This window comes from Amblyomma mixtum, chromosome 4 (assembly GCF_055824585.1).
Source record: "Amblyomma mixtum isolate Tamu chromosome 4, ASM5582458v1, whole genome shotgun sequence".
NCBI lineage: Eukaryota > Metazoa > Arthropoda > Arachnida > Ixodida > Ixodidae > Amblyomma > Amblyomma mixtum.
In genome coordinates, this window is record NC_143015.1 from 65,455,628 (window position 1) to 65,483,617 (window position 27,990).

General features: G+C 48.4%; 1 protein-coding gene across 1 annotated transcript; it reads right to left on the bottom strand.

Moving 5' to 3' along the window:
* Positions 1 to 284: 284 nt before the first annotated feature.
* LOC149346653 (cytosolic endo-beta-N-acetylglucosaminidase-like) lies at positions 285 to 27,990 on the bottom strand. Its single transcript, XM_089586567.1, has 9 exons — positions 27,659 to 27,990; positions 24,870 to 25,018; positions 23,481 to 23,629; positions 21,650 to 21,967; positions 13,097 to 13,200; positions 10,832 to 10,940; positions 7,675 to 7,862; positions 4,650 to 4,901; positions 285 to 581 (listed from the first exon to the last, which is right to left on the bottom strand). The coding sequence occupies exons 1-9, from the start codon at positions 27,889 to 27,891 to the stop codon at positions 356 to 358; spliced, it is 1,728 nt and encodes a 575-aa protein (XP_089442693.1). The 5' UTR covers positions 27,892 to 27,990; the 3' UTR covers positions 285 to 355.

Genomic DNA, 27,990 nt, shown 5'->3' on the forward strand with positions numbered 1-27,990 from the left:
AATAAAACTGCTTTAGAATTCTTCACTCTGCAAAATCGGACCGCTGCGGTAACCGAAGCGGTCTATTTTGCATTTTACACCTACTGAGCCCTGATGTCCATTTTGACACCACACCTCTAAACCCATTATTACTTGCACCACGAGGTTTACAGTTTTACTGCATGGTTACGGGGCCTTAGACGTAAAAATGCAGGGCAAAAAGAAAAAAAAAATCTGCGGCCGAAATTAAAAACCCCGGATTTCGAAATGACTGGAGATTTTCTCCCCTACGCCTGTCGCTTTAAAATCGCTACAAATGATGTATTGAATAGATGATACGAAGTTACGACCCGAGTTCGAGTAACGGAATTTAATATCATTCGGTGATTTCGGCAGTGGCCACTGCTTCCTCTGACGCCTGGACGCGTATCCGCTTCTCTTCCGGTTCGTAGTCCACATCGGGATCTCCGGCTGCGCTGCTTTCCACCGGCCGCTTCACGTCCAGCTGTCCCAGAAGACACGCGTTGGGACCGGCGCAGAACAGGCGAACGCCTATCTCGTCCAGGGTAGCCCCGCCCCTCTTGTCTTCCACGTAGTACCTCCTGGGCACGGAATTGACAGGCAGAGAGATAACGTCCACTGATGTGAAGATGTGATGTGGTGGGCTTGGGCAGGGCATGTAATGCGAAGGCAAGCGCAGCAGGGGGCGGCAGAAAGTTAGGTGGGCGGATGAGATTAAGTTTGTGGGGATACGGTGGCCGCAGCTGTCGAGGCGGACAGGGTAATAGGAGAGACATGGCAAAGACCTTTGCCCTGCAGTGGGCGTAGTCGGGCTGATGATGACGATGATCAAATGGTTAGCACTCAGCGGAGAGCAGACCTGTCTTCCTCTCCGTGGACACGTGACAAACGCCGTTCAGGACAGTTCATGTGGGTGTCGCAAGCGGCGTGACACTCGTCTGGCCACCGAATTTTGTACCAATCACAGTGTCTCACTGATACATGGGTCCTAGCTGTTAGACCGCAACTGGCAAAGGACAGGGTTAATTGGAGGAGCATGGAAGAGCCCTTTGGCTCGCAGTTGGTGTAGTCAGGCTGGTGATGATGATGATGATGTGAAGAACACTGTACCGGTCGCAAAGGCTTGCAAATATTTGTATCAAAAAAGCCGTCATTATTGTAACACAACAGAGAGGACAACGCGGTAGTGCATAACGCAGAAGAGAGGCTGGCAAATTCAGTAGCCGCCCGAGTGAGTCGGTATCGCTTATCAACCGCAGGTATGGTACAGCACGAGGAATAAAAATTGCGGAAGGCACTTAAGACTAAAGTGCCGTGAATGCGGAAGGATACACGCGTGGTGTTCGGCTGCGGCGACGGCATACTACTCGAATGCATTGGCCAGCGTAGCTGATCTGTTCGCGCCACCCAAATGGGAGTTGTTGCAGCTTCATCAACTAGACGACGATACCCAAACCCAGTGCAAGAGACTGGCAGTTTAACGCGCTGGGTGCTGTGCTGGGTTTACGCAGCGCAGGACCGGCCGCCTGAATGGTTGCCGACTCTTGACGCATGTGTAAGTCTCCCACAATTTTGATGTGCTGGTAAAGTGCAGTGTATGAAGACATGAAAATGTGTCTGCATCGTGGAATAGTATGCGTGTACGTAAAGCATTTGGTAGCTGAGCAGGTTTAATTTGCATGCAACAAAGAAAAAAATTTTGAAAACATTTTGGCAACTAAAGTGTTGAGAGGCGAAAGCCTTTTTGGCATGCTGCTTTTGCGAATGATTGCGATTAATTGCACTCAATTCACAATTACTCCACACGAACCACCTCGCTTCATCTACACACTCTTCTAAACATTCAAATTTTGCGCCACACGTCTGCCGGTCACATGGTACTGCACTTCCTGTGATTCAAATTTCGCGCCACTCCCGCCCCGACCACGGCCACTTTTGGTCGGTTTTTTGCCTATAATTAATTAATTAACCTACAATAATCAAACTTGGCTTCTAGGTTCATTTTTTTCCTGCTCTATCTGACGCAGCCACTGGTTTTCTTCTATCTTCTTTAGTTCCTGAGTTGAACACGTGTGACACGCTGTGTGCGCCATTAAAGGTTTTCGCCTTTAAAAAACTGTGATGATGGCGCAATGCTCTAACGGAGTGGCCAGCGAAGTCGATCTGTTCGCGCCGGGTTGGTTTCGAAGCACACTTCGAGCGAAATTTTATTTTTGACTTTTCTTTCATTCCTGATTATGTAAAAAACAGGGTTGAGTGTGCGCAAATGGAAACATGGCAAAACAGGGTTGAGGGGGCGAATTTTGCTAAAACCATGAGAAGGCAAGAACACGGTAAAAAGGTAAAAACAGGGTTGAGTGTGCGCAAATGGAAAAAAAATGGAAAGACAGGGTTGAGGGCGCGAATTTTGCTAAAAGAAGAAAAAAAAGAAAAAAAAAACATGAGAAGGCGAGACACGGTAACAACGTAAGCGATGCGAAGGGATGAGCGCCAACAATTCCTGAGTCATGGCTGTTACTTCCGGTGTTCCTCAGGGCAGTGTGTTAGGACCTTTGTTGTTTTTAATATATATAAATGATTTAATAGACACCATTCCTCCGTCTGTGTCAATAAGGTTGTTCGCGGATGACTGCGCTGTATACAAAGAAATAACCTCAATTGCAGATCATCAATTGCTTCAAGATTCTTTGCTTAAAATATGTCACTGGTGTGAAGAATGGGACATGGATTTAAACATTGATAAGAGTGCGCTTCTCCGAGTTACGAGAAAAAAAAATGTTAGTAATTACCCATATTGCCTTCACCACAGTCACATCCGAGAGGTCTCACAGTACAAGTATCTAGGAATTACTCTTAACAACCGATTAACCTGGGGTACTCATATTTCTGAGATCTGTTCAGCCGCTTTTTCTCAGCTGTGTTTCTTGAGACGCAAATTAAAACACACTCCTAGAGGTATTAAGCTTCTGGCTGACAAAACTTTTGTCAGGTCCAAACTTGAGTACTCTTCTGAAATTTGGGACCCGCACACCAAGAAACATATTTATCAACTAGAACTCATCCAAAGGAAGGCAGTACGTTTCATTTTTAATAAATATAGAAGGTCTGACTCCCCAACACAGCTCATGAAAGACAATAGCATTCCATTGCTTCGTACACGCAGAAAACTTAACCGTATTTCTTTCCTTCATAAAATTATCTCAGGCAAGCTTAACATTTCTCCCCCTTCATTCATCAAGCATTCCACTGCTCGAAGGACCCGCCATACAAGGGAGCACTCCTTACAGCCTCTTTTTGCTAAAACGAACTTATTTAAGCACAGTTTCTTCCCTCAAACAATAGCAGATTGGAACGCACTCCCTGATTCGATTTTTAACTCTCCTGATGTAGAACAGGCACTAAAAACATTTTTGCTTCAGTAAAAAGGAAGTGACTCTCCTGTATTCAATTTTAAGCATGTATTTATCTTTTTCGTTGCTATGTTCATCTTTTAAGTTCGATTTTTGCTGTGTGTCACATGAAATGTTTTCACGTGGTGTTGTAATTTGTGTTATCTTATGCCCCTCCTGCTTGGGCCAACGCTGGCCTGCAGTATTTTGAAATAAATAAATACATAAAAATTATGTGGGCACTGCCGTTGGTAAGTATACGTGGGTTTTCAGACCGTCTGTGAGGTCACGTGACCTCACAGGCGTCATCACAACCTGCCCCCCGGATAGTGAGCATACTGCCCACCGCGTCATGCCCTTAAGGGGGAGCTTAAGTGTCCCCTCCAACGTTTTCACCACAAGACACATAGGCCTCCCTTTAGCCAAGTCCACCGAGCACGCCTCGATGGCCTCGAGGTAGCGCGTATGACTCACGACCAAAGGGTCTTGGGTGCGATTCTCATCACCCCAATTTTCTTCTACGGCCTCCCTCATAGCCTGAGTTGCTTTGGGACGTCCAACCCCTATAAACCAAACGAAACTAAAACAAACCAATTTTCTTCTGAGCGCAATTCATTTACGTTCTTACATTTCATCATACTGTTTGAATCATGGCGAGGCCTTATACACAAATTACTCGACGTTTTCATCATCTTCATCAGCCTGACTACGCCCAGGGCAAAGGCCTCTTCCATATCTTTCCAATTAACCCAGTCTTGTGCCATCTGCGACCACCGTATTCCCGCAAACTTCTTTATCTCATCCACCCACCTAACTTTCTGCCGGCCCCTGCTACGTTTGCCTTCTCTTGGATACCACTCCGTTACTCTTAAGGACCATCGGTTATCTTGCCTTCGCATTACATACTCTGCCCAAGCCCATATTTTCCTCTTGATTTCGATTAGGATGTCATTAACCCGTGTTTGCTTCCTGACACACGCTGCCCAATGCCAATTTCGTAAATCAATAGTCATGGCATCACGGTCAATTACCGCCCTGCATATGCAAGCGTACGCCCGATGAAGGTCGTTCCAGGTGCAAGGCATTTTCCCACGACGTCGTGACAATACTACATTCAACACCATTGGATAGAGGGCCTCCTTGCGTTATTCAGTTGTACCCGGCACATGGAACCTCTACAATGGCGAAGCCCATTCACAGCACCGGTCATGGATCATCCATGGCTGAACAAAGAGAGTGAGTATTCGGCTGGAAGCGTACCTGGTAGCCCACTGAGCTGCTGAGGCGTCCGAGGAAGCGCCAGGGATGTCATGAAGTTCGCGCCTGAGAACGTAGTTGTTCCCGTCGGACTGAGCGACCATTGCGCCGAGGGAGAGTTCTTCCGCCTCTCCGGCACCTGTCCTGGTCTTCAGGATGAGCGCCAAATCCTGGCCGGCTGACGTCTTGTCGTTCACCGGCTTGAAGGTGTAGCTGACGGTGAGCGAGCCCACCGGGAAGTCGCACACGAACAACCTGTCGTAGACGAATTTGGCACAAACAACTTGGTGGGAACCAGCCGTTGTAACCTGCCGTGCTATGATATTAAACAAGTGTGTCAAAGCACGGCAGCAAGGAATGATAATGCGCAACAAATTATCCTTATTTATTTCCCGAGTTTTCCATTAAACCTTGAATTGTTAGTCGGCGCCCGTGTCGTCTTCTCTTTCGTTGGTTCTTTGTTTTGCGCTCTTCAAGATGAACTACTTCCAACTCGCCCAATACACCAGGCTGTTAAAGTATCCTTCGTCTCCGATTAACTATCGATTGCTCGCTGCAGTCTGGACTTCGGTTTAAGCAGTTAAACACATATTTCATAGTCCCGCCGCGGTGGCTCAGTGGTTAAGGCGCTCGGCTGCTGACCCGAAAGATGCGGGTGCGATACCGGCCGCGGTGGCCGAATTTCGATGAAGGCGAAATTCTAGAGGCCCACAATTTCCACAATTCCTGGGGTTCCACAATTGTGGAACCCCAGGTGGTCATATTTCCGGAGCCCTTGACTACGCTGAGTTGCTTTTGGGACGTTAAACCCCAATAAACCAAACCAACTAAACCAATCTCCTGGACTCCATTGTATTGCAGCAGGTTCAAGTTACGGTGGACACGGTTGTCTTGACAGCCGAAGGTGAAAATAAATGAAAGGGGATGCAGATACAAGGAAACCACGCAAGGGGTAACTGGCCCCCTGGAAATAGCTGGATGGGTAGGATGGGACAGAGGGAAAGAAAGGGAATTGGATTCCCCAGAATGGGTCACAGCATATTGGTTTAGAAGGGGAACAGCGAGGTTTTGGCAACTGATCCTGATAGAGTCGAGATCCTTTTCAGGCCTTCCCAGTGTGTTCGACACTCTAAACACGAATACATCTATATGGGAGTAAAGGTGAGTTATTTGTCCCCAAGCGCACTCTCTTTTATAAAAGGGAGTGTGCTAGAAGACACCTTACTTCTTTTTTATCCCTTTTAGAGTGCAGTAGCCGGATTAATGATGATGTTCACTGCAGACAATGCGAGTTCCTGTGACAGCTGTTGACTATTAAAAGCGCGCCCTATAACTAAAGCGCTTTCGTTTTCGCGTTTCATTGTTTTGGGGATGGAGGGGATGTAGAAATCTGGGATATTTTTCGAGTGTAAATTCGGGTACAAATTGGTTTTAACGTCCCTAAGTGACTCAGGCTATGAGGGACGTCGTAGTGAAGGGCTCCGGACAATTTCGACCACCTGGGGTTCTTTAACGCGCACTGGTATCGCGCAGTACACGGGCCTCTAGCATTTCTCCTCCATCGAAAATCTACCACCGCGGCCGGGATCGAATCCGCGTATTTCGGGTCAGCAGCCGAGTGCCATAATCACTGAGCCACCGCGGCGGCGGCACAAATCGGAGTTATTCAGCAAAAATGTCGCAGATTAGTGTATTCTTAGGTAATTTTTTTTGTAGCAAACAATAATTCACCATAAGTGCTTGATTTTGTGTGGAACATAACATGCCCTTTCTTTCGGTTAGTATTTCGTGAACAATAGCTTTTTGCACTGAAAAATGTTTACCGAATCAGATTTTTTTCTCATTAATTACAACCCTCTCCATGTAGATTACCATCTCTTGCACAACACATTCCACCGACTTTGTTTTGTCCTGAGCCTCTATTTGTTCGTATACTGCGAGAACATTCATTCATTATCATAGCTGCCATTTTAAGCGAAAAAGAGCCTTAGATCGCAACAATGTTAGCATGGCGCTTGACACAATAATGCTAATAAAAGTTAGGCAGCTGTTCAACTCAGCCGAACCGAGTAGTATGTAGCGAAAGCTACATAAGCGTGATTATAAAGGGTTTTTCTTTGGTATACCGTTTATTGCTTCTTAATTCCCCCCTCGCTTCACAGCCGCAAAATTCAAGATCAAAGTTTAAGGTGAAAGGTCAAGGTCAAATGTGGTTCACTAAGCGGATCAGACATGGTTAGGTATATGTGCATAGCAACACTATCCATGACTTATCTCAAGGTCGCTTAAAGGTCATTCGGAGGTTCATGACAAAATGTGTCCCAGCTATAGTAGTGTAGCTTTCTCCACAATACGGGTGTCAGACGGACAAATGTAGCGTCACTTTCAGGGAGTGCACCTTCCCAACGTAACATTTGCGGCATGTCGCTAGATGGAGAAGGAAAGTGTCATTCGGAATGTAGCTTTTGCTGCAACGTATTACACATAATGCAACATAGCGTACACATAAGCGCCATAGGATGACACACCGAAGAAGGCCGACGAGACCCTTCTCCTCCATGAAGGCTGAAGTTATAAAGTGCGAAACATGTCGCACATCGAACAGACACGACGGGGAACGCGCTAACACGTGATGGACTGTAGTGCCAAAGTACAGTACGCCATATTACGACGAGCATATGTAGTCATGGCTTGTCCATAGAAGGTTGTTCATAGCGGGCGGAGTGGGTGAGGGAACAAACGCGAGTTAATGACATCCTAGTCGAAATCAAGAGAAACAAATGGGCTTGGGCAGGGCATGTAATGCGAAGGCAAGATAACTGCTGGTCCTTGAGGGTAACGGAGTGGATTCCAAGAGAAGTCAAGCGTGGCAGGGGGCGGCAGAAAGTTAGCTAGCACGGATGAGCATAAGTTTGCGGAGATAATACGGTGGCCGTAGCTACGGCGGTGAGACATGAGAGGCTTTTGCCCTGAAGTGGGCGTAGTCTGGCTGATGATGATGATGGTGACGTAATCGCGGCAGTTTCACCTGAAGTAGGGCTCTTCCTTGGGGTACCGCTCGTTGGCCCTGAACAGCAGCCGGAGGCAGCTTCCCCCGTTGTACGCGTCGTCCAGGTGCACGATGGCCGAGCCGCAGGTGCCGCACAGCCTGTTTCCCTGGTCCCGGGGCTGCAGCTGCTGCTTGGACAGGTTGAACCACGGCCTGGCGGACACCCTCTGCGTTTCGCACGGGACACTCGATGAATGGTACTGCGGCGACCCGCATTAGGGGACCTCCTCGGTACTCGTCGCCTTTCTTTATCGTTTCCTTTTTCTTTGTTAATTTAACTACTGAATTAGCGTAATTACCTTATGCTTTAATTAAAGATCGATTTATTTACTCTGATTATACATTTTTCTTTCTCAATGACACAATTTGGGTGTTCAAATTTGGCGCCGTGGTTGCTTCACCTTCCACTTACTATATTCCCGTCCAGCTTATTCAACCGTCCAAATGATTTTTGCTCATAATCAATTAATCTGTCAATGAAACTTTTTTGTTCGATTAATTATCACTCATCAAATACATTTAAATTCATTTAAAACTTTATTTTCACGCCTTTGCCTATTTCCCCACAATTTTGCCGTCTACGGCTGTTTTTCCGTTCACTCACTATATCGACGTCCACGCTATTTAGACTTCTTTTTCGACATTTTTGGCTCTAATTAATTAAGTAATAATCCTATCAACATTTTTTTTTTGCGCAGCATCCTCACATAGTCCCTTTTCGATTGCAACCACTCCTTTGATGCTGCCTCTTCAGAGACCGTCACAACTGCTGCGGACACGTTTTGGTGACACGACCCCGCCGACATAGAGTGCTTTCGCAAGAGAGCGCAAAGCGCAGCGGAGGATAAAAGACGGCGATAGCGAAGAGAGCCGACACCACCTAGAGGTCGTGTACTGTGCGATGTCAGTGCACGTTAGAGAACCCCAGGTGGTCGAAATTTCCGGAGCCCTCCACTACGGCGTCTCTCATAGCCTTAGTCGCTTTGGGAGAGAGCGCGGGGAAGAAAGCGGAGGAGGAGGGTACGGCGGAAAGTGCAGGTTGGCATGTTGAGCGGCGGCGGAAGAGTAGCGCGCGCCGTCGTCTGCTCACCGATGACGTCATCGGGTGAAGGTATGCTTCGCTCAAAATATATGGCGCCAAAGTAGCGTGCGCTATAAGCGCGCTGCCCGTTCGCCCGAGGCTTGGCTCGTCGGCGCCGGAAAGCTGTGCGCACTTCCCAAGTTGAAACCCACACTCTAAACAGAAATAAGCTAGAGGACAGCGTACTCCCTCTTTACTCCCTTACAGGCATATTTGTGTTTAGAGTGCACAGTCGCTACAGGGTGCACGGGGTGCACAGCAGGGGTCTGCTACCACCCTGAGATCACAGCGCCATCTGTGGCAGCAACTACTCATCACGTTTCGAGATTTCGTGGGGTCTGCTACCACCCTGAGACCACAGCGCCATCTGTGGCAGCAACTAGAAAACAGCACATCTCGAATTGAGACTTGTAGCGCCATCTACAACAGAATTGTAGAAACAACCACCTACCGCGTGCCAATGATAACGTCACGGTCCAATATGGTGGATAGGGATGGAACTGTGTATGACGTCAGGGCAATTCTAGTGAACCAAACAGCTGACGCTCGTTACTTCAACGTCTTCCAGACAGACGGTAGCGGCCTTTTTTTACGCCCACAATCAAGTACGCACAGTGCAATGTTCGCCGCTCGAAGAAACACGAAACCATGGAGAACAAGCCAGGACTCGCGCCACGTACTTCCAACTCCTGCGCTGGTCTTCTCTCGATGGTTCGGTCTTCTTGTCTTAATCGTTCTCTGAATTCGCGTGGCGAATACTTGACTTTATCTATAATCTCAACCAACCACGGTTAAGACCCCGACACGTGGTCAGGGCTTCTTACTGAAAGGGAGCTGGCAAGGAGGCGGCTACATCGCCCGTGTCCAACATTCTTGGATAAAAATTTTGAACACCGAAAAATTGTAACGTACCGTTATGGAAATATTGAAGTTAATGGTCTATTCTTCCCACGCGTAGGAAAAACTTTCTTTTAATTTTTTTTCCGTCGCTCGCATCGACCAGTTACGACTGCCATAGAAAACCTATGGGGGACGCTTTTGATAGCAAAAACGTTAGCATCAAAAAAAAGAAAAATACATGCCTGGCGACGGGAGATGTGCGGATGTATTGATTACTGCAGTGAAATTTTATACAATATATAAAAAAATTGCGTTCACATACTCTTTCTCGCTCAAAAATGTTTTTGTCCAGAATTGTTGGGTATGATTGCTCATTGGAATTCGCATGAAGGTGTATATGTAAACAGAAATTAGGCAAGGTCTTAGAATTAAATCCAAAATTTATTCTGAATACTACGAGACTTACAGACCATACCTATATAATATTGCCAACGCTGTAATGCATTCCCTTACTGCCATTTCATGTACAGCTCAATAAACTGATAAAGATGTCTGCCACGGCATTTGAACACACTACAAGTGTAATAGCTGCTATATTCGCGGACAACTTTTTTTGGCAGTGCAGTAAAGGCTAGGCAGGAAACGGAAAGAGCAGGCCTTTTGTACCCGCGCTGTGGTGGTGGATTGTTCATTGTTCGGGCTATAATCGGATACAACTTAAGTCTGCAGTGAAGCTCCGCCCACATGCTGCATTCAGAATTCCTCCGCGACGATAAAGTAGCCCGGTGCATAAACGCTTCTTGTTACCTAAGCAAGAAGCTTATCACAAGAAAAAAATTATGAGCTCTATAATTTTGATTCGTGGATTGTTTGATGTAGTCAAACATTAAAAAGCTGATTTCGTTTACAGTTGCGGTTGGCCAGCGGAGTAATACAAGACGCCGCGGACCGCGGCCCAGTGTTAGCAACTGCTGTTTAAGTTGTATCCTACTATAGAGAGGCAGATGGGTGAAAGAGGGAATCTATGGAGCTGAATAATGAACAACGCGGGAGGGGTACAAAACCTTCCTCCTCTTCTTTCCTGCCTATAGCCTCTACTGCATAGGAAAAAATAAAAGTTGTCCGCGAGTATACCTTCCTCAAAACGCTCTCATACCAAGCTCACTGCGCGGATATAGGGCCATGACAAATGGCTCAAAATGGAAAGCGACCCACTGCGCCAGCAGAGAACAGGCTGTTGCCCAAACCCTGGCAGAAGCTGGTTGAGAGCGGGGGCGCTGTGAGGCACCATTCGGAGCAGACGTCGTCCGGGAAGTCCCACAGCCTGCGGACGAAGCACGAGCATTAGCATGGAGCAAAGAAAAAACCGAAATCACTGCGGCGATCCGCACTGGAGCAATGCGAAAGCAAAACGTGCGCATACCATACCGACATCGCTGGCTGTTCTGATGCCCATGTACTATATCGATGTCCGTGGCTATTTTGACGTCTAAGGGTATTTTTCGCGTTTAATTACCTGATCACACCTCAGCAACCAAATTTTTCCCACGGCAACATTTTATCACACACTATCTGTCCCAACCACACTTTAGCAGATTTATCTTCAGACAACGACATAATCATGGGGACAAATTTGCGGACACTTCAATTCTGACGCGATAGAGCCATGTAATGTTTTCGCATTAATAAGCAGTGAAGCTTCAAGGTGTTAAGTTGGCTTAGTCGGTGCATTAACGTGGTGTAAGCTGCGCTCAGCAACGAAGAATGAGCAGCAATTCGTGCCAAATTGTTTGCTTCAATTTTACCTTCCAGATCATATCAATGCTCTGAGCATCCTCGCAAAGAAATCTAACCATTCCCACATATCCTCAGTATCTGGCGGGAAAATCATTCCGTTGGCTCAGACTTACGAGATGTGTCATCATGTCGCCTTACGAGTTAATTTCATTGCACCACTGGAATACGTGTCCAGTAGCATCGATAGTAGTCATTAGGCTGGCATGGTGAAATGCTATACCAAAGCTTTTTTTTCTGTTAGGCATTGCTTTTTCATTTCAGAGACATTTGTGTAACAATATTTACTTTCTTCTGTTTCATTAGATACAGCTCCCCCTTTTATAGCCATGTGTTATTAGGACAGATTAAAATAAACACTACTGTGCAGTGGTGTTTCAATGCTGAAGCATTACTAGTCCCATAATGAGAAAAGCCGGCGGCGTGTGTTAGTGTGTGTACTGGCAGATAGTGCAGAAAATCCCAGCGATGGCAAGAAAAATAGGGTGACGTCATCAAGCAGCCGTAACACACACACAGCAAGTCGAGCCGCGCCACTTAACACAATCATGTACTATCGGGGACAAAAGTGGTATACTCCACGCGGCGGGAGCCGGAGCAAACGGAAAACTGTAGCATTTTCTCGAGCTAAAGCACGAAACATGGAAACAAGTCAAGGACATGCCTGCTGATAATAAAGGTCACGCATTGGCTGTCTCGATCCCAGATGCCGCCTGTAGATGGCGTTGCAACGCCGTTTTTCGTTGCTCAACGTGGCTCCAGTTTTCGCGACAACATTCGTATCAGAATTGCGACGCAACCGTTTCATATAGTACAGCACTCTGGGTGGTGTCATACGATTTCTCGTTGCACATCGCCTACATGCGCTAGTCAAGTAGAAGGCTAAGTTGCGACAGGGATTCAAACCGACGACATATTCACCTTCAATTGTGTGCCTTCCCAGACTCTCTACTTCTTTCCTTAAGGCGCGGTTCAGGTGTCCACCGAGAGGTGAGACAGTTACTGCGGCATTTCCTTTGCTCAAAAACCAATTTTGGCATCAAAATTATGATGGATGCAACCGTTCGTCGTGTGTTATTTTTATTTTTGTATTGTTGTTTTTGTTTTCAGATCACTGCGGCGATCCGTAGAACGCCTTTACGTCCATATACTATATCGACGTCCGTGGCTGCTCTGACATTCAAGTACTATATCGATGTCAGGGGCTATTTTGACGTCTAAGCGTATTTTGCTTTTTCGCGTCTAATTAATTAACTAATTACATCTCATCAACGAAACTTTTTCCACGGCAATATTTTATTACACACTATGTCACAATCACACTTCCGTAATTTATCATAAGAGAACGACGTAATGGTGCGGACAAATTTGCGGACACTTTTTTCTGACACGCCAGAGCCATATAAAGCTCTCGCATTAAAAACCGCTTCTATTAGTTGCACTTGCGACAAAGCGAAGTTCACTTGCCTCACTGACTGGTTGCTGCCGAACACAACTGCGTCAGCTGATTTTATACGCAGGCTGCAATGCAGGGGACTTGAAAACGACTATATACAGGGGCTATGAACATTTCCCGCGGTACTGCTGCGCATTCGCATTCAAAGCGATAGACCGCGGTTTTCTGGCAATTTTCTAGCTGGTTTTCAGAGCACGAGTCGCGCCTTGATGCGCACCTCTTAGACTCACCGGTACTGGTGCTTTATGAAATTGCTCTTCAACCTCTTCTCATATACCCAACCGGCGCCGAAGATGGCGACCGACAAGCCATGCGCACGGGCCGTTTTCACAACCTGAAAAGAATGAAAATAAAAACAGTGAAAGTGCTATCGTGAATGGCGCAGCAATTTCACCAAGGCGAGTGCATCATCGACTTCTGCCACCAACGTCCTCCAGCTGACAACGTCTGCAGGACGGCTTCGGGACATTGGTAAGGAAACGTTAGGAAGGAGAGAGACACTTGTGCAGCTTTGGACTTGGAAAAGGTACATTATTTAAATGTATACTGTTGTGACGCTAGGTAGCAGATCCCACCGCTGCCACCAGTTGTTGCGTCTCGAGGTAGCGTGGCTGGGATGAGGAACGTCTGAATCTTCGCAGTTGGCGATTACAAAAACAAGCAGATTTAATGGCAAGAAACTGAGACACTTATTTACAAAAAGAAGAGCAAGGAATCAAACGTTAAGAGTTCATAGCGTCGAGCGTCTGGATGAGCCTGATACCCAAGGCTCAGAGCCAATGGATGAACCTATTCCCAAGGTTCAGAGCCACACTGGATGAACCTATTACCGAAGGTCCAGAGCGTTCGTGCCCACTTTGGTCGCAGGTTATATAGCCCAAGACTCCGCCCCTGCACCAGGCGACATTCCATCGCGACACAAAAGATCGGCACCAGCACCGCCATCGAAGACCTGTTGAGCCTCCTCACTAGGCGGTAACTCATCGTGGCACAAAAGATCGGCACCACACGTCACTGCCAACTAAGACACCTGCTTAGAGCCCGCACGTGGGAACTGGCGAGTCCGCATTCCTAAGTCCGCAGTCCGCATTCCTATAGCATTGTGTCGTGTTGACGTCACAGCCGCAGCTGCGCAGGCTTCCTCGGATTCGTTCCGGGTTTTTTTTTTTTTTTTCAAGACGAGGGACACCTTTTCTTCTCCTGTCGTCGGTTGCTTCTCGAAGGGGAGGTCGTTTTCGCCGAGCCGAGTGTGGGAAGAGCCTCATTGGCCACTTCCCAGAAAGTCACCCTTTTCTGTGAGGTCATCGTGGGGTCAAGTTGAAGTCAAACGACCCGTCGAAATTGCCGCCACGCTTCATCTCGGGTCTCAAGATGAATCGTAACAGCTACCTCCCCCGCCAGACGAGTCTCGGCGAGTAGCAGTCATCGCTGCTGCATGAAGAGACGACTTGCAGAAGCATGCCAGTAGTATGCCAGAAGCCCTCTGCCGCTCGCAACGTGGTCTTCTATTACGCCTTCCAAATTCTTTGAGGCGTCTCTGAAACTTCAACCACATGCGCAAGCAAGCACTCAACCTCCCTCCGAGCAAACCAGTTCCAAAAGAGGGTGCTATAATCCGGTTAGTATAGCCGTTGTGAATAGCCCACACTGAAAACTCCCAGGACCCACGCAAGCTGAGAAAAACCGAACCTGCTACTGTACACCCTCACTTTCAAAAACGCACGAAAAAAAACAAAAAAAAACTGAGTAGCAATTTTGGTTACATGAAGAGCACCCCGGACCGCTTAGAAAGAACGGCTAAGTGCGTCCGCGTTTCCATTTAATTTGCCCTTCTTGTACCTTATCTCAAAATGATACTGCTGCAGAATCAGGCTCCACCTCAGAAGGCGACTGTTCTTTGATGTCGAAGTTTGCAGCCACGAAAGGGGACAATGGTCTGTCTCTACGACGAATTTGGAGCCTCCGAGGTAGCATTGTAATTTCTGGATAGCCCAAACAATGCAAGCGCACTCTTTTTCCGACGCGCAGTACGCCATCTCTCGAGAGCTGAGTTTTCGGCTTATAGGTAGAGCACGGGATGTTCGTTGCCGTTGTCATCCCTCTGGCAGAGAACTGCACCTAGCCCTCGATCACTGGCATCGCACTGGACCGTGAATTCTCGGTCGTAATCAGGAGCTCGCAATATCGGGCGGCTAATCAGTGCTGCCTTCAAGTTTAAGAACGACGTTTCCTTTTTTTCGTCCCAGACTACATTTGTCGGCTCTGTCCTGCGGAGAGCATCGGTCAGGGGGCTTGCCAAAGCTGAATAATCACGGATATAGTGATTGTAATACCCCGTGAGCCCTAAGAATGCCCGAATGTCCGTCTTTGTTCTAGGCCGCGGGTAGTCTGCCACCGCCGAGATCTTAACCTCACTGGGTTTCCTGAAACCTTGGCCTACGTTGTGACCCAAATAGTCCACTGTTGCTCTCGCAAGGTAACACTTCTCGGCCTTTACCGTGAGCCCAGCTTGACGCAAACGGCTTAGCACTGCTCTCAGATGCGATACATGGTCCGCCCATGAATCTGAGAAGACAGCAATGTCATCCAAGTAGGGCACCGCAAATGCTTCACAGCCCTTCAGAACCCTATCCATGAGGCGGGAAAAACAAAAGGGAGCATTTTTGAGCCCGAAGCTCATCATTGTTGGTTGATAGCTTCCCGTTGGAGTGACGAAAGCTGCGCATCTGCTGGCACGCTCAGTGAGCGGCACTTGCCAGTACCCTCGAGTAAGGTCTAGCGTGGTTACATAGGCTGCTCGGCTGACCTGTTCCACTCTCTCCTCAATATTGGGAATAGGATACACTTGATCCTTGGTGAGAGTATTTAACTTCCGATAGTCTACTACCGGCCTTGGGTCTTTACCCGGAGCTTCCACCAAGATCATAGGCGAAGCGTATTCGCTTTCGGAGGGCTTGATTACTCCTAACTCCAGCATGCGCTTTACCTCCCTATCAAGGATATCTCTCTGCCTAGGAGAGAGTCGATAGCACCTTGACCGCACTGGCCTCTCGGAGGTTAACTCGATATCGTGCTTAATCAAATCAGTCCTTCCTGGCCTGTCTACGAAGCAGTCATCAAACTCTGCTATCAGTTCGCCGAGATCAGACAACTGATTTTCTTTTAGTTCTCCTCTCTGCTTAGTCCTCTTGAGAAGTCCCTGCGCGCTGCTTTCCTCCCCGCTTAGACAGATAAGGTTGTCTTCCATCTCCTCAGGAAGGTTAAGCGTTAGATTTACCGCTGCTTCTCTCTGTACGTAAGGCTTCATTAGGTTGCAATGGTAAATGCGCACTTCTTTGCGCTTTCCTGGGGTTTTCACCACGTAATTGGTGTTAGAGAGCTTGGCAACTACTTCTGCAGGCCCTTCCCACTGCACTTCGAGCCTATTTTGCCTTGAAGCTCTCAGCAACATCACTTTGTCACCGATGCAAAACATCCGTTGACGAGCTGTCCGATCATAATAGACCTTCGAACGAGCCTGGGCTGACTTCATGCTGGCCTCCACGAGTTCTTTAGAGTTATGTAGACGATCCAGCAGAGTCAAGACGAACTCTACTACTGTCGGGTCTTCCCCGCGCCCTTCCCAGGCTTCGCGTACCATTCGCAAAGGTGAGCGCAGTGACCTTCCGTACACCAACTCGGCGGGGCTAAATCCTGTGGATTCATGCGGCACTGACCGCAAAGCGAAAAGCGCTGCAGGTAGGCAGGCGTCCCAGCCGCGTTTGTTTTCGTAGCATAGTCCCCTAAGCACACGCTTTAGAACAGAATGCCACCTTTCTACGCTGTTGCTCTGCGGATGATGGATTGAGCTATGCACTATCTTAATGCCGCACCGCTCTAGAAATGAGGTAGTAAGGGCACTTGTGAATACACTACCCTGATCACTTTGGATCTCGGAAGGAAATCCGACTCGAGCAAAGACTGATAACAGTGAATCCACGACGCTCTCTGACGTCACCTCGCGCAGCGCGACAACCTCTGGAAACTTCGTGGCAGGGCATAACATGGTGAGGATATAACGACACCCTGTCTCTGTCACGGGAAGTGGCCCAACTACGTCTATCACCAACCGGTGAAACGGCTCAGTAATGATAGGGACTAACACCATCGGTGCTTTCCATTTATCTTGCGCCTTTCCGACCCGCTGGCACGTGTCGCACGATTTCACAAAACGCTCCATATCCTTAAAACATCCAGGCCAGTAGTACTCTTGCAAAAGCCTCTGCTTTGTCTTCTTGATTCCCAGGTGGCATGACCACGAATTGCCGTGAGAAATTCGAAGTAAGTCTTGTCGGTACTTCTGCGGAACGACTAATTGGTCTCGCTCCTCTCCCCGCTTATCCGTGTATAAACGGTAAAGCACACCGCCTCTCATTCGGAAAGCAATATTCCCCTTTGCTCTCTTGGTTGTTCTGTGGAGCTCTCTGATCTCCTGTATTGTCTGGTCATTGGCTTGCTCCGTAGCCAGCTCCTCTCGGTTCCCGCTCAGGAGCGTCGTGAAACTACTTGACACTGGCGGCAAAAGGGCACCATCGATGATTTCCTCGTTCTGCGGTTCGTTAAGCTCACCACCAGGTTGACCGGTCTCGGGGGCCTCACTAGCGCGATTTCCTGAACCCTGTTCATCCGTTTCCTCCACCAGTTTCACTGCTGTTTCCTTCGTAGGAGAATTCTCCTGAGTAAGCTGTGTTGTAAGTTCTCGCGCCTTCGAACGTGTTAATGCCTGCACAACTCGGTCTCCAAAAAGGATCCCCTTCTCCCTTAGCAACATATCAGATTTGTTGGAAAACAAATACGGATAGCATTTAGGTAGCTTTCCTGAAACTGCAGCTTCGGTTGTAAGCGTACCGAAAGGGCCCTCAATTACCACTGTCGCTATAGGCAAGCACACGCTTTGTTCGTCCACTACCTGGCGGATCCATGAACATTGGCCTGTGTAATCGGATGGTGACACATACGACGGATGGACAACATCCATCGTTGCGGCTGAGTCGCGCAGCACCTTGTATGGCTTCGCGTTCACTACCAGGTCATGCATGTAAGGTTCCAGCAGCTTCATGTTTTCATTGCAGTCACTGACATACGAGAACGCCACCTTTTCTTTTCGGCAGTTCATTGCTATGTGACCCGGCTCACTGCATCTGTAACAAGTGAGTGGCCTCCTAGCCTCAAACGCGGTTTTTTCTTTCTGTGTTTTGGCCACTTTTGCACCCTTCTCACTGTCGTCCTGTTTTTGAGGTTTGTCGGAAGGAACCTTCCTTTCTTCCTTCTCGACTGTAGAGCTCGCAAAGTGCCTCTCGGGACGATAATTCGCACTCCTTCCGAAATTACGGGGCCTATCAACTCTAGTGGTGTTGTTAAACTGCCGGCGCGAAGCGTACTCCTCAACGAGTTCGGCAGCTTTCGTCGCCGTCGCTACGTTGTCCCGGTCCCTTAGCCAATTTCTCTCCTCTTCAGGGAGGCAGTTGTAAAACTGCTCCAACAAAATTCTCTCAACTACAGCGTCCCGGTCACTATATGACTCCGTACTCTTTAGCCACTCAACCAAGTTCACTTTCAAATTGTATAAGAAATCGGGATAGCTCTCGTCCCTCGACTTCTTAGCTCCCCGAAATCTTTGCCTGAACGCCTCGGCGCTAAGTCTATACTTTCGTAGAAGGCAAGCCTTGACCTTCTCGTAGTTGTCCGCGTCCTCCTTGCTGAGCCGCGCGACAACCTCCGCTGCTTCGCAGGGCAGAACCGTCAGTAACCTTTGAGACCAAGTTTCTTGACTGTAGGCGAGGTTCTCGCAGGTTCGTTCAAAATTTGCAAGATACAGACCGATATCCCTTGATACCACATATGGCTGCATGTGCTTAGACATCTTGAACCCTGTCTCCTTGCTGAGAAGAGGTATCGCTTGCTGGGGACAATTGCCCGACCTCTTACTCAACTCCATTTCTAACTTATGGAGCTCAATCTGCCGCTCCATTCTTTTTGCCTCAATCTCACTTTCGCGCTCACGCCTCTTATCTTCTTCCTTCTGCTGTCTGAGCTGCTCTTCCCTTTTTTGCTCGATGAGGTTCCATGCTTCAATGAGCTCCTCATCATCTGCCCCCAAATCAGTAATGGCCTGAATTATCAAGGGTTTTCGTGCCAAACCCCTTGTCTCAATCCCCAATTCCTCACACAACTGCAACAGGTCCGGCTTCTGCAGCTTCTGCAGGTCCATGATAGCTCGGAGTCTGGGCTATTTCCAAAACCACTATGCCAAAAATACCAAACCTCTAGGATTTAAGCACAGGTCTCTACCAGTTCTAAAATTTAACCCTCTTTTTAGAAGCTGGTCCACATCAGAGGAAAAGCCAAGCACTCACCCACACACGTGATCATGACCCGAGATAGCTGAACTCTCGCTGGCCGACCGTTGTTGCCGCTTGTTGCTTCAGATAACCAGTCGTTGTTCCACAGATGTCGGGACTTCCAGGCCTCGAATCCCAAGGCTTCGGATCCCACCGCTGTTCACCAGTTGTTGTGACGCTAGGTAGCAGATCCCACCGCTGCCACCAGTTGTTGCGTCTCGAGGTAGCGTGGCTGGGATGAGGAACGTCTGAATCTTCGCAGTTGGCGATTACAAAAACAAGCAGATTTAATGGCAAGAAACTGAGACACTTATTTACAAAAAGAAGAGCAAGGAATCAAACGTTAAGAGTTCATAGCGTCGAGCGTCTGGATGAGCCTGATACCCAAGGCTCAGAGCCAATGGATGAACCTATTCCCAAGGTTCAGAGCCACACTGGATGAACCTATTACCGAAGGTCCAGAGCGTTCGTGCCCACTTTGGTCGCAGGTTATATAGCCCAAGACTCCGCCCCTGCACCAGGCGACATTCCATCGCGACACAAAAGATCGGCACCAGCACCGCCATCGAAGACCTGTTGAGCCTCCTCACTAGGCGGTAACTCATCGTGGCACAAAAGATCGGCACCACACGTCACTGCCAACTAAGACACCTGCTTAGAGCCCGCACGTGGGAACTGGCGAGTCCGCATTCCTAAGTCCGCAGTCCGCATTCCTATAGCATTGTGTCGTGTTGACGTCACAGCCGCAGCTGCGCAGGCTTCCTCGGATTCGTTCCGGGTTTTTTTTTTTTTCAAGACGAGGGACACCTTTTCTTCTCCTGTCGTCGGTTGCTTCTCGAAGGGGAGGTCGTTTTCGCCGAGCCGAGTGTGGGAAGAGCCTCATTGGCCACTTCCCAGAAAGTCACCCTTTTCTGTGAGGTCATCGTGGGGTCAAGTTGAAGTCAAACGACCCGTCGAAATTGCCGCCACGCTTCATCTCGGGTCTCAAGATGAATCGTAACAATACATAGATCCTAGCTTGAAATCAAGAAGAACAAATGACTCGGGTAGAGCCTGTAAAGCTGCATGAGCACGGATAGCCAATGGTCCCTTAGGGTAAGAGATTAGATTCCAAGAAAGAGTAAAAGTAGCAGGGGGCGATAGATTAGGTGAGCAGACGAGATCAGGAAGATGGGACCATCGGAGATAATGCGGGACGGTGCTATTAAAGGTCAGTGGGAAATGACTTTGCGCTGCAGTGGACACAAAGTGGGCTGGTGATGATGATGATGATGATGATAACGCGTCCTTTTGCGACTAAGGCATCTTGCCACAGCGTTGATTGACAGATACACGTTATCTTGTCAGCCATATGCATTCTTCAGAAGGAACCATCCTCAGGCCCCAGTGACACGAAATGCTGCCCGTCCATCATTGTGAGCCAGATCCTATGATTAGCTTTGATTACGTTATTTTACTATACAGGGCGAGATACTTTTAGTATGCACATCCGATAAAAATAATATATGACCGTGAAGTTAGATGCAATCATATTTTGCATCACCTCTAGAAAAAGTCCCTCTAAAAGCAAATAAATTGCGATGCTGTTGCTCTTAATATAATGCTCATCCTAATAAGCCCGGTTCCTCTGGCTACCAGTGGTATTTTTTCGTTACTAGTACATGATTAGACGTAAGACTCTCTGCTATCATGAGACAATCATGAGGAATGGCCGCATTCCCCAGGATTTGATCAGGATATATAACTACAGTCTGCGAGAACCTAATGTGAACACAATACGCAGCTTTGGTGAAAAGTAGTGTGCAGAACACTGGGTCTCTGTTTGGGCCGTGTGGAGCATGTTCCCTGGATAGTGCAACGAACTGCCATCCTCACACCCCTTCGGCATTTCAGCAGCGTTTGTTTAGAGGCTAGTTGGTTAATGTGTTCAAGGCAGAATACTTTTTAGCGCAACCAAAAAAGGGGACACGGCAGGCATTTAGAGATTCAGGGCTGAAGTTACTGTCCGGTAGTTATAGTCTCGACATTGGAACAAACGATCTAGCCAGAGACATAGTGTCAAAAGGCCATACCATAGTCCTTCAATGCTATTTGAAGGACTATTGCCATACGTAACATTGAAGGACTATGGCCATACGTAATATCAAACGAAAACGTATAAGAAGTGAACATGTCCGAACATGAGGCGGGGAAGGCGCTGGTCCTCACCCTCAGTAACTTGGCAGCCTCACAGGCGCCGGAGGTTCCCCGTTACCCGGCTCGAAAGTGTAGCTCACATGGCCTCGAATTTTCACCAAGGATGTACGTGGTTTAAGCAAACGAATTCACCTTTGAAAGGCCAGACGTATCAGTTGTAACCAATGACAGGATTTACGCGCTGTGTAACCGCGCCGTGCCTAGTACCTCAGGCGTGTTGAAGCCGCCGCGGTACGGCGTGTTTCGGCTGAACACGTCGACGCCCACGTAGACGTCGGCTTTGCGGTCGCCTGCGAGCTGCGCCGACCTCTGAAGCGTCTGTTCGTTCCAGCGAAAGTTGAGGAAGATGCCGTCGCAGAGGTCGAAGAAGCACGAGTTCTTCTCGTTGAGCTCGTTCTGGGGCCTCGCCTTACCGCGCTTGTCGACGGCGTCGTACCAGATCACCAGCGAACCGGGAATGGCACTGTGGGTCTTCTCCGTGATGGCCGTGAGGAGGTCCTTGAGGAACGGCACGCAGACGGCCCCCTGAGTGCGGAAAACGAGGTCGCTGCAAAAGGACCTCTCTGACTAAGGACACACTGTAAAGATGGGACTGTAGCCTAAAGGAATATGTAGGAACACAAAAGACCAAGACGTCTCGGTCCCGCCAGTCGTGACGTCTTCCAGAAGCAAGCAAGGCGGGCCGGACATCGTCCACTAAGTATGATGCTGCTCCTCATTTGATGAAGGTCCAGACCTACGAAGACAAGATGTTCTGAAGCAGGGAACCCATTACCACTATCGCCTGTCTCTGACAGTTTGCGTCGGAAGTCGAGATGCGCTTCTTGGCATAGATCCGAGGAGCAATAAAGATATGCCCAGAACAAACCACCAATTAACCTCCTCCGTAATCATTGACCCTCTCCCTTCTCCAGATTGGACACAGATTTCCTCATCTCGTGAAATGAATTAATTCGCTCTCGCTCATATAACTAGGTTCAAGCCATGCTTAAACCAGCCTAATTTTTCTTAACCCGCCGTGAAGCCGATACCGTGTCTTGATCGCTGACAGCTATAGCCACCAACGCAGTCCATTGGGAATGAGGTGTCGTGGCGCATCGTCCATAGACGCTTCCCAAGAAGCACAGGTAACTGGCCCAATGTTGTAAATGTATTGGCAAAAGGCCGGTCTTACAAGGGACCAGAGTGAGATCATCCATTTGCAATATTGGGCCCATTACCTGAGCTCCTTGGGTTCTGACTTGGACATCAGCAGTAGTTAAGTGTGACATTGCGCAGAAAATTCTTGAACCTCAGGACGCACTGACTGTTCATGTCACTCCCACACCCGCATATACTAAGCAGAGGCAAGCGAAAACGAACAAGCGGTGAAATAGCAAAGCCAGCTAAGAATACACAGAAACAAAGCACAAAGCATATATATCTTACAAAGAAATATGAAGCGGCTTTACCATGGCATGGGAATTGTTCGCCGCATGGTATACGTCGATAAGAAGGGAAATGACTCGCATTTTCATCGCTCGAAGACGTTCTGAGCTATACAATGTTAGCTTTTGCAGCACGTTTTGTTGCCATAACGGGCAACATCTTGTGTATTCCTTTCTTTTGCGTGAATTTTTAATTTTGCCACACAATGTTAATTTTTCCGAAATTACCTAAAATTTCGTGTTTCACGAATAAAGTTTTGCAGTAAACTCACTCTCAGAGCAATATTTCCCACTATTGGAAAGCGCGTTTATTTATCTTCATTCGAACTCAGCATGGGTAACAGTTTCCTAAAAAGCAGATTAAGACCCGCAAAAAAAAAGGCGTTTTTCTAGTTCGGAAAGAGTTAAAAGCGTATTTCTAGTCGACGTCACAGCATTTTCCGTCTGGTGCCATATTTTATTGCTTGCACATCTTAAGCCTCAATTCTTGCATCCAAGGCAACCAGTGTAGTAGCCACAGCACGTGACCTCCACAGGGCTGGCTGTGAGCTGTATCCTTCCTTGTTTGTTTTCACAAAGTTAGGCTAAAAGGGTGACAAATGTACACTAACCACTCTGCATCCAATGCTGACGAGCCAACCGTCGAACCTGCCCAGCGAGGCAACGGCGGCCAATTTTTCCGCAACTTGAGCCACAAGCCCAGAATTCCTGATCGCGTCGATGATTTTCGGCCCCTCGCCCGATTCAAGCATGAAGGTCCCTGAAATGCAGAAAGAAGCCAACGCCACTCTCGCGCTGCTTGCTACGGCCTACGGCACATCAGCGTGAGCTGTATATCATGCTATGATTCGTTTCGTTTGGTTTATGGGGTTTAACATCCCAAAGCGACTCCGTAGTGAAGAGCTCCGGAAATTTCGCCCACCAGAGCAGAGGGGGGAGGGAGGATCTTCGAGGTTTGTTGCGTGAAGAGCCATATTTTTATTTGACCCACGTGTCATGCCCAGCAATAGCCAAGCCAAATACGAAATCTCGTCTTCCCGGCATTCCTGCGTCTCTCCATGGTGGATGAAGTACAGCGCCACCTGCTTTCCCTTTGCGAAACTCTAAGGTTCGCCGATTAACCTAACGTAATGGCAGTTTGCGGTTGAAGTTAAACGTAATAGGAGGTGGCTGAAGTGGGCTCATGAGATTGTTAAGCTGTGCAAGAAAAAGTTGACTGGAGGTCACTCGGAGAGGCTTGGTTTGGTTTGTTTTATGGGGTTTAACGTCCTAAAGCGACTCAGGCTATGAGAGACGCCGTAGTGAAGGGCTCCGGAAATTTCGACCACCGGGGGTTCTTTAACGTGCACTGACATCGCACAGCACACGGGCCTCTAGAGAGGCATATGCCTTTCAATGAACGTAGTTTGGCTAATAATTATGATGGTGATGATGATTATTACGAGTGCCAGTCATGCTCTACGCTGAATAGGCGATGGTGTTCTCAACTTGCACCTCACTGTATGCAGAGACCGAAATCAAATCAGCCCTTCGAAAAGCGTAGCAATCGCTGAACTCGTTTCGGCCCAATGCTGGCTTCACGATCAATTTGTGGCTGCATGATATACTTTAGTCGGATACAACTCAAGAACAAAGCAGCTTTTCCCCGTCAAAGGACCCCCTTCCAGCCAATGGCGTCGGACGATTCTCAAGACCATGCTAACGTGACAGTTCAGGGAGCGGCCCGACAATGCAGGGAAGGTTTTTTTTTTTTGTTTCTTGAGGAAAGAAAATGGCGCAGTAATTGTCCCGCATATCTCGGTGGGCACAGGAACCGCGCCGTAAGGCAAGCGAGGAATTAAGGTGGGAGTGAAAGAAGAAAGAGAGAAAGAGGCCAACAGGGCTAAGCCCAACTTTGTAGGGAGAGGAGAATCCCTTTCATCTGCCACTCCCTGTCTTGTTCATGCTAGCAGGATCATGAGAATCAGCCGAAGCCTTTGGCTTACATCACCGGTGCTCACCCAAGACCTTGACGCCATGCCGGTGGGCGGCTGTGATCCAGCCGGGGGGCGGGATGGTGACCAGGTTGTGCGTATAGTATACGAACGTATCGATGATCTGCCAATGGTGAAACCGGTACGAGCCGCTTTCCTGACAGCCATGGATGAACCTGCAACGGCAACAAATTACATCCGAGCTTACTAGAAAGTTTAGGCAATCAAACATGTACAGGCCGTGCTGTGAAACATTCAGGGCTCGTCCTGTCATTATCTTTCAAGAAGGCATGGTAATGTGCATAGAATCATCTTCATAATTGGTGTAATGCGGCGTCAAATTTGAGTTGAAAGACGTCTTGCGAGATGTAACGTCTTAACGATATGCCTGCTACTTAACAAAACATTTAAGTTATCCTGTAGACGTACGAGCTACATTTAGAACCGCTAGGTTGGGTCTGGATTAGCACTTCAGGATGAAGACCGTCACAGCCATCTCCTTATAAGCAGGCATTCAAACACACAAAACGCCGAAGAATACAAACCCTGCTCTCACCTCGCTCAACCAAAAAAGCTTCACTCATCCTTACATACCGGTTTACGAGTCACCATGTGTGCAAGTGAACTACCGATAAACAAATTTATCTAAATTTCAACCACCTAGGGGATCTTTGATGTCAGTGCACGTTAAAGATCCCCAGGTGGTCGAAATTATTCCGGAGCCCTCCACTACGGCACCTCTTTCTCTCTTTCTTCTTTCACTCCTACCTTCCTCCCTTCCCTTACATTGCGGTTCAGGTGTCCACCGAGATATGTGAGACAGATACTGCGCCATTTCCTTTCCCAAAAACCAATTTTCAATCTTCAGTTTCTGAATCCATCTTATGGTAAGTTGTATTGCGAAAGCAATACTACTCCCAAGAACGGTCTTCCGCGTAGCGGGGGCCACTTGGCACGTTTGACCTTTAGAATGACACCTGACGTCATACCATGCCTAGTGACGTCACAGCGAGACGTCATGCCAGGAGCGCGAGACGGGCTACCAACTCGGCTCGTCGGGTAACGACGGCCGCTGGGCACGGCGCGCCGCGCTCCTCCCGCTAGAGGCGCTAGTGACGTTATAGCGTGACGTCATACCAGGAGCGATAGACGGGCTACCAACCCGGCTCGTCTGGTAACGGCGGCCGCTTGCCATGGCGCGCCGCGCTCTTCCCACGAGAGGCGCTGTATATGCAGTATAAAACGCCTGCTTTCGCAACCTACCAGGCTTAACCAAAGCAAAGCCCTCGCCAATTTTTTATACCGGCACGCAATGCGGTTAACAAGCTTTACATGTGATGTCCTCTCAGTTGAAGACCTTCATTCCACTTTGAACAGCACAATGAACTAAAAGGTAAAAATTCTTCTCAGTTGAGCTGAATACTACAGTATTTTGTTTAAAATGTTTTGTGGAAATGCCTAGATGTGCAGGGAAAGATGCCTCGTCGATAACCAATCCATCTCCGTGATGTCTTGTGCAACACAGGATATTTCAGCTCACTTAATTTTTAGTAGACCGCTGTGAAGCGCAGTTTCTTCAGCCGGAAAGGCAGCAGGCTTCAACCTTGAAAAGATCCAGCACTTTACCAGTTTCAAGACGTTATGCACAGACAAAAGCATCTCACTGTGTAACATATTTTGAAGATAAGATAGAGGAGGAATACAGGAGATGGCTGAGAAGAGGTGGAAAGAAAAGCAACCCTCCCTCACTGTTTAAATTTGGTTTTGAGAAGGTAACATAATTACTTTTCGGCGGACACCTCAACCGCACCGTGAGGGAAGGGAATAAGGTGGGAGCTAGTGAAAGAGAGAAAGAGGTGTCGCAGTGAAGGGCTCCGCAATAACTTCGAACGCCTGGGGATCTTTCACGTGGACTGACATATCGCACAGCACACGGGCACCTTTTGCGTTTCGCCTCCATCAAAACGGTGCCGCCGCGGTCGTGTTCGAAACTGGGTACTTCGTCTCAGTAGAGGAGCGCCGTAACCGCTGTGTCACGGCGGCGGGTAGTTCAAGTGCACCGTCACCTGTTGTGTGAGTGTACCGTAGTCCAGTAGGCTGTCCCCGTTCCATTTACCCCTCTTGTCTTTAGATGCAAGACAACATGGCATCCTTGCGTTTCGGAAAGCGCTGGTTGCGCACAAGGGCACACACACTCGCCGAAGCGATTCATCGTGTGAGCGACCTTTTTTTGTATGCAACCAGCGCTTTGATATGCCAACTAGAACCAGCAGTTCTTAAAAAAAGGTGACTTAACAAGTGTGTTCTGCCCTTTCTCGAATGCGACAAAGGCTTCTCCCGTTGAAAACTAACACATCTTGTCCTCCGTCAGTTGCCAGGCAACCTAACATCGCAACAGTTCCTAATCTCATTAGCCTACCAGAACCGGGTTGCTCCCTGGTATAGAAAGTATGCACTCAAGCCACGGTGGTCGTCATTTTGGCGTCCATTCAGCACGGCGAAAGCCTACGGTACGTGTCTAATCAGATTATCCCCCCTCCTCCATCTATCCCCCTCCCCCAACCCCTTGGACATCAAAATGGCGCCCGTGACTTCACGTGAATGCCTCCTATATGTTTGTCCTTCCTCAGAAAGCAACAGTATGCTAAATGCTGTCTGTACGACATGCCTTGCCCGTACCCATTTCCACTTTTTGATCTCAGCTATTGTTCCTTTGCGTTTGTTCCATAACCCACTCTACCCTCTTCATGTCTCAACGCTGTAGCGTAGTGCATACACGCAAAAAGGCAACAGCTCTCGTGTAGGCGCGTGCCCACCTGTCGTGGTGGTAGCCGCCCATCATGTCGTGGCAGACAAGGATCTTGGGGTCCTCCGGCTTCCCCCGCCTGATGGTGCCATTCAGCGGCTCGACGGCGCACAGCAGCGGGTCCTTGTAGCTCAGGAGCTCGACCAGGGTCGTGAGTGGGCCGGCTTCCAGCTCGGGCACGAACTGGATCACCCGGGGCGGCGTCGGAAGATGTCTGGGTCTACGGGAGTACACAATGCCCATGGCTGGTCTTTGCCTCACTTGCCCTGCGGTACGAGCGTCGCAATAGCGGACCTCCGCGTCTCGTGGCGATCTTCTTTTGCCCGAGAGCACGCGAGCGTG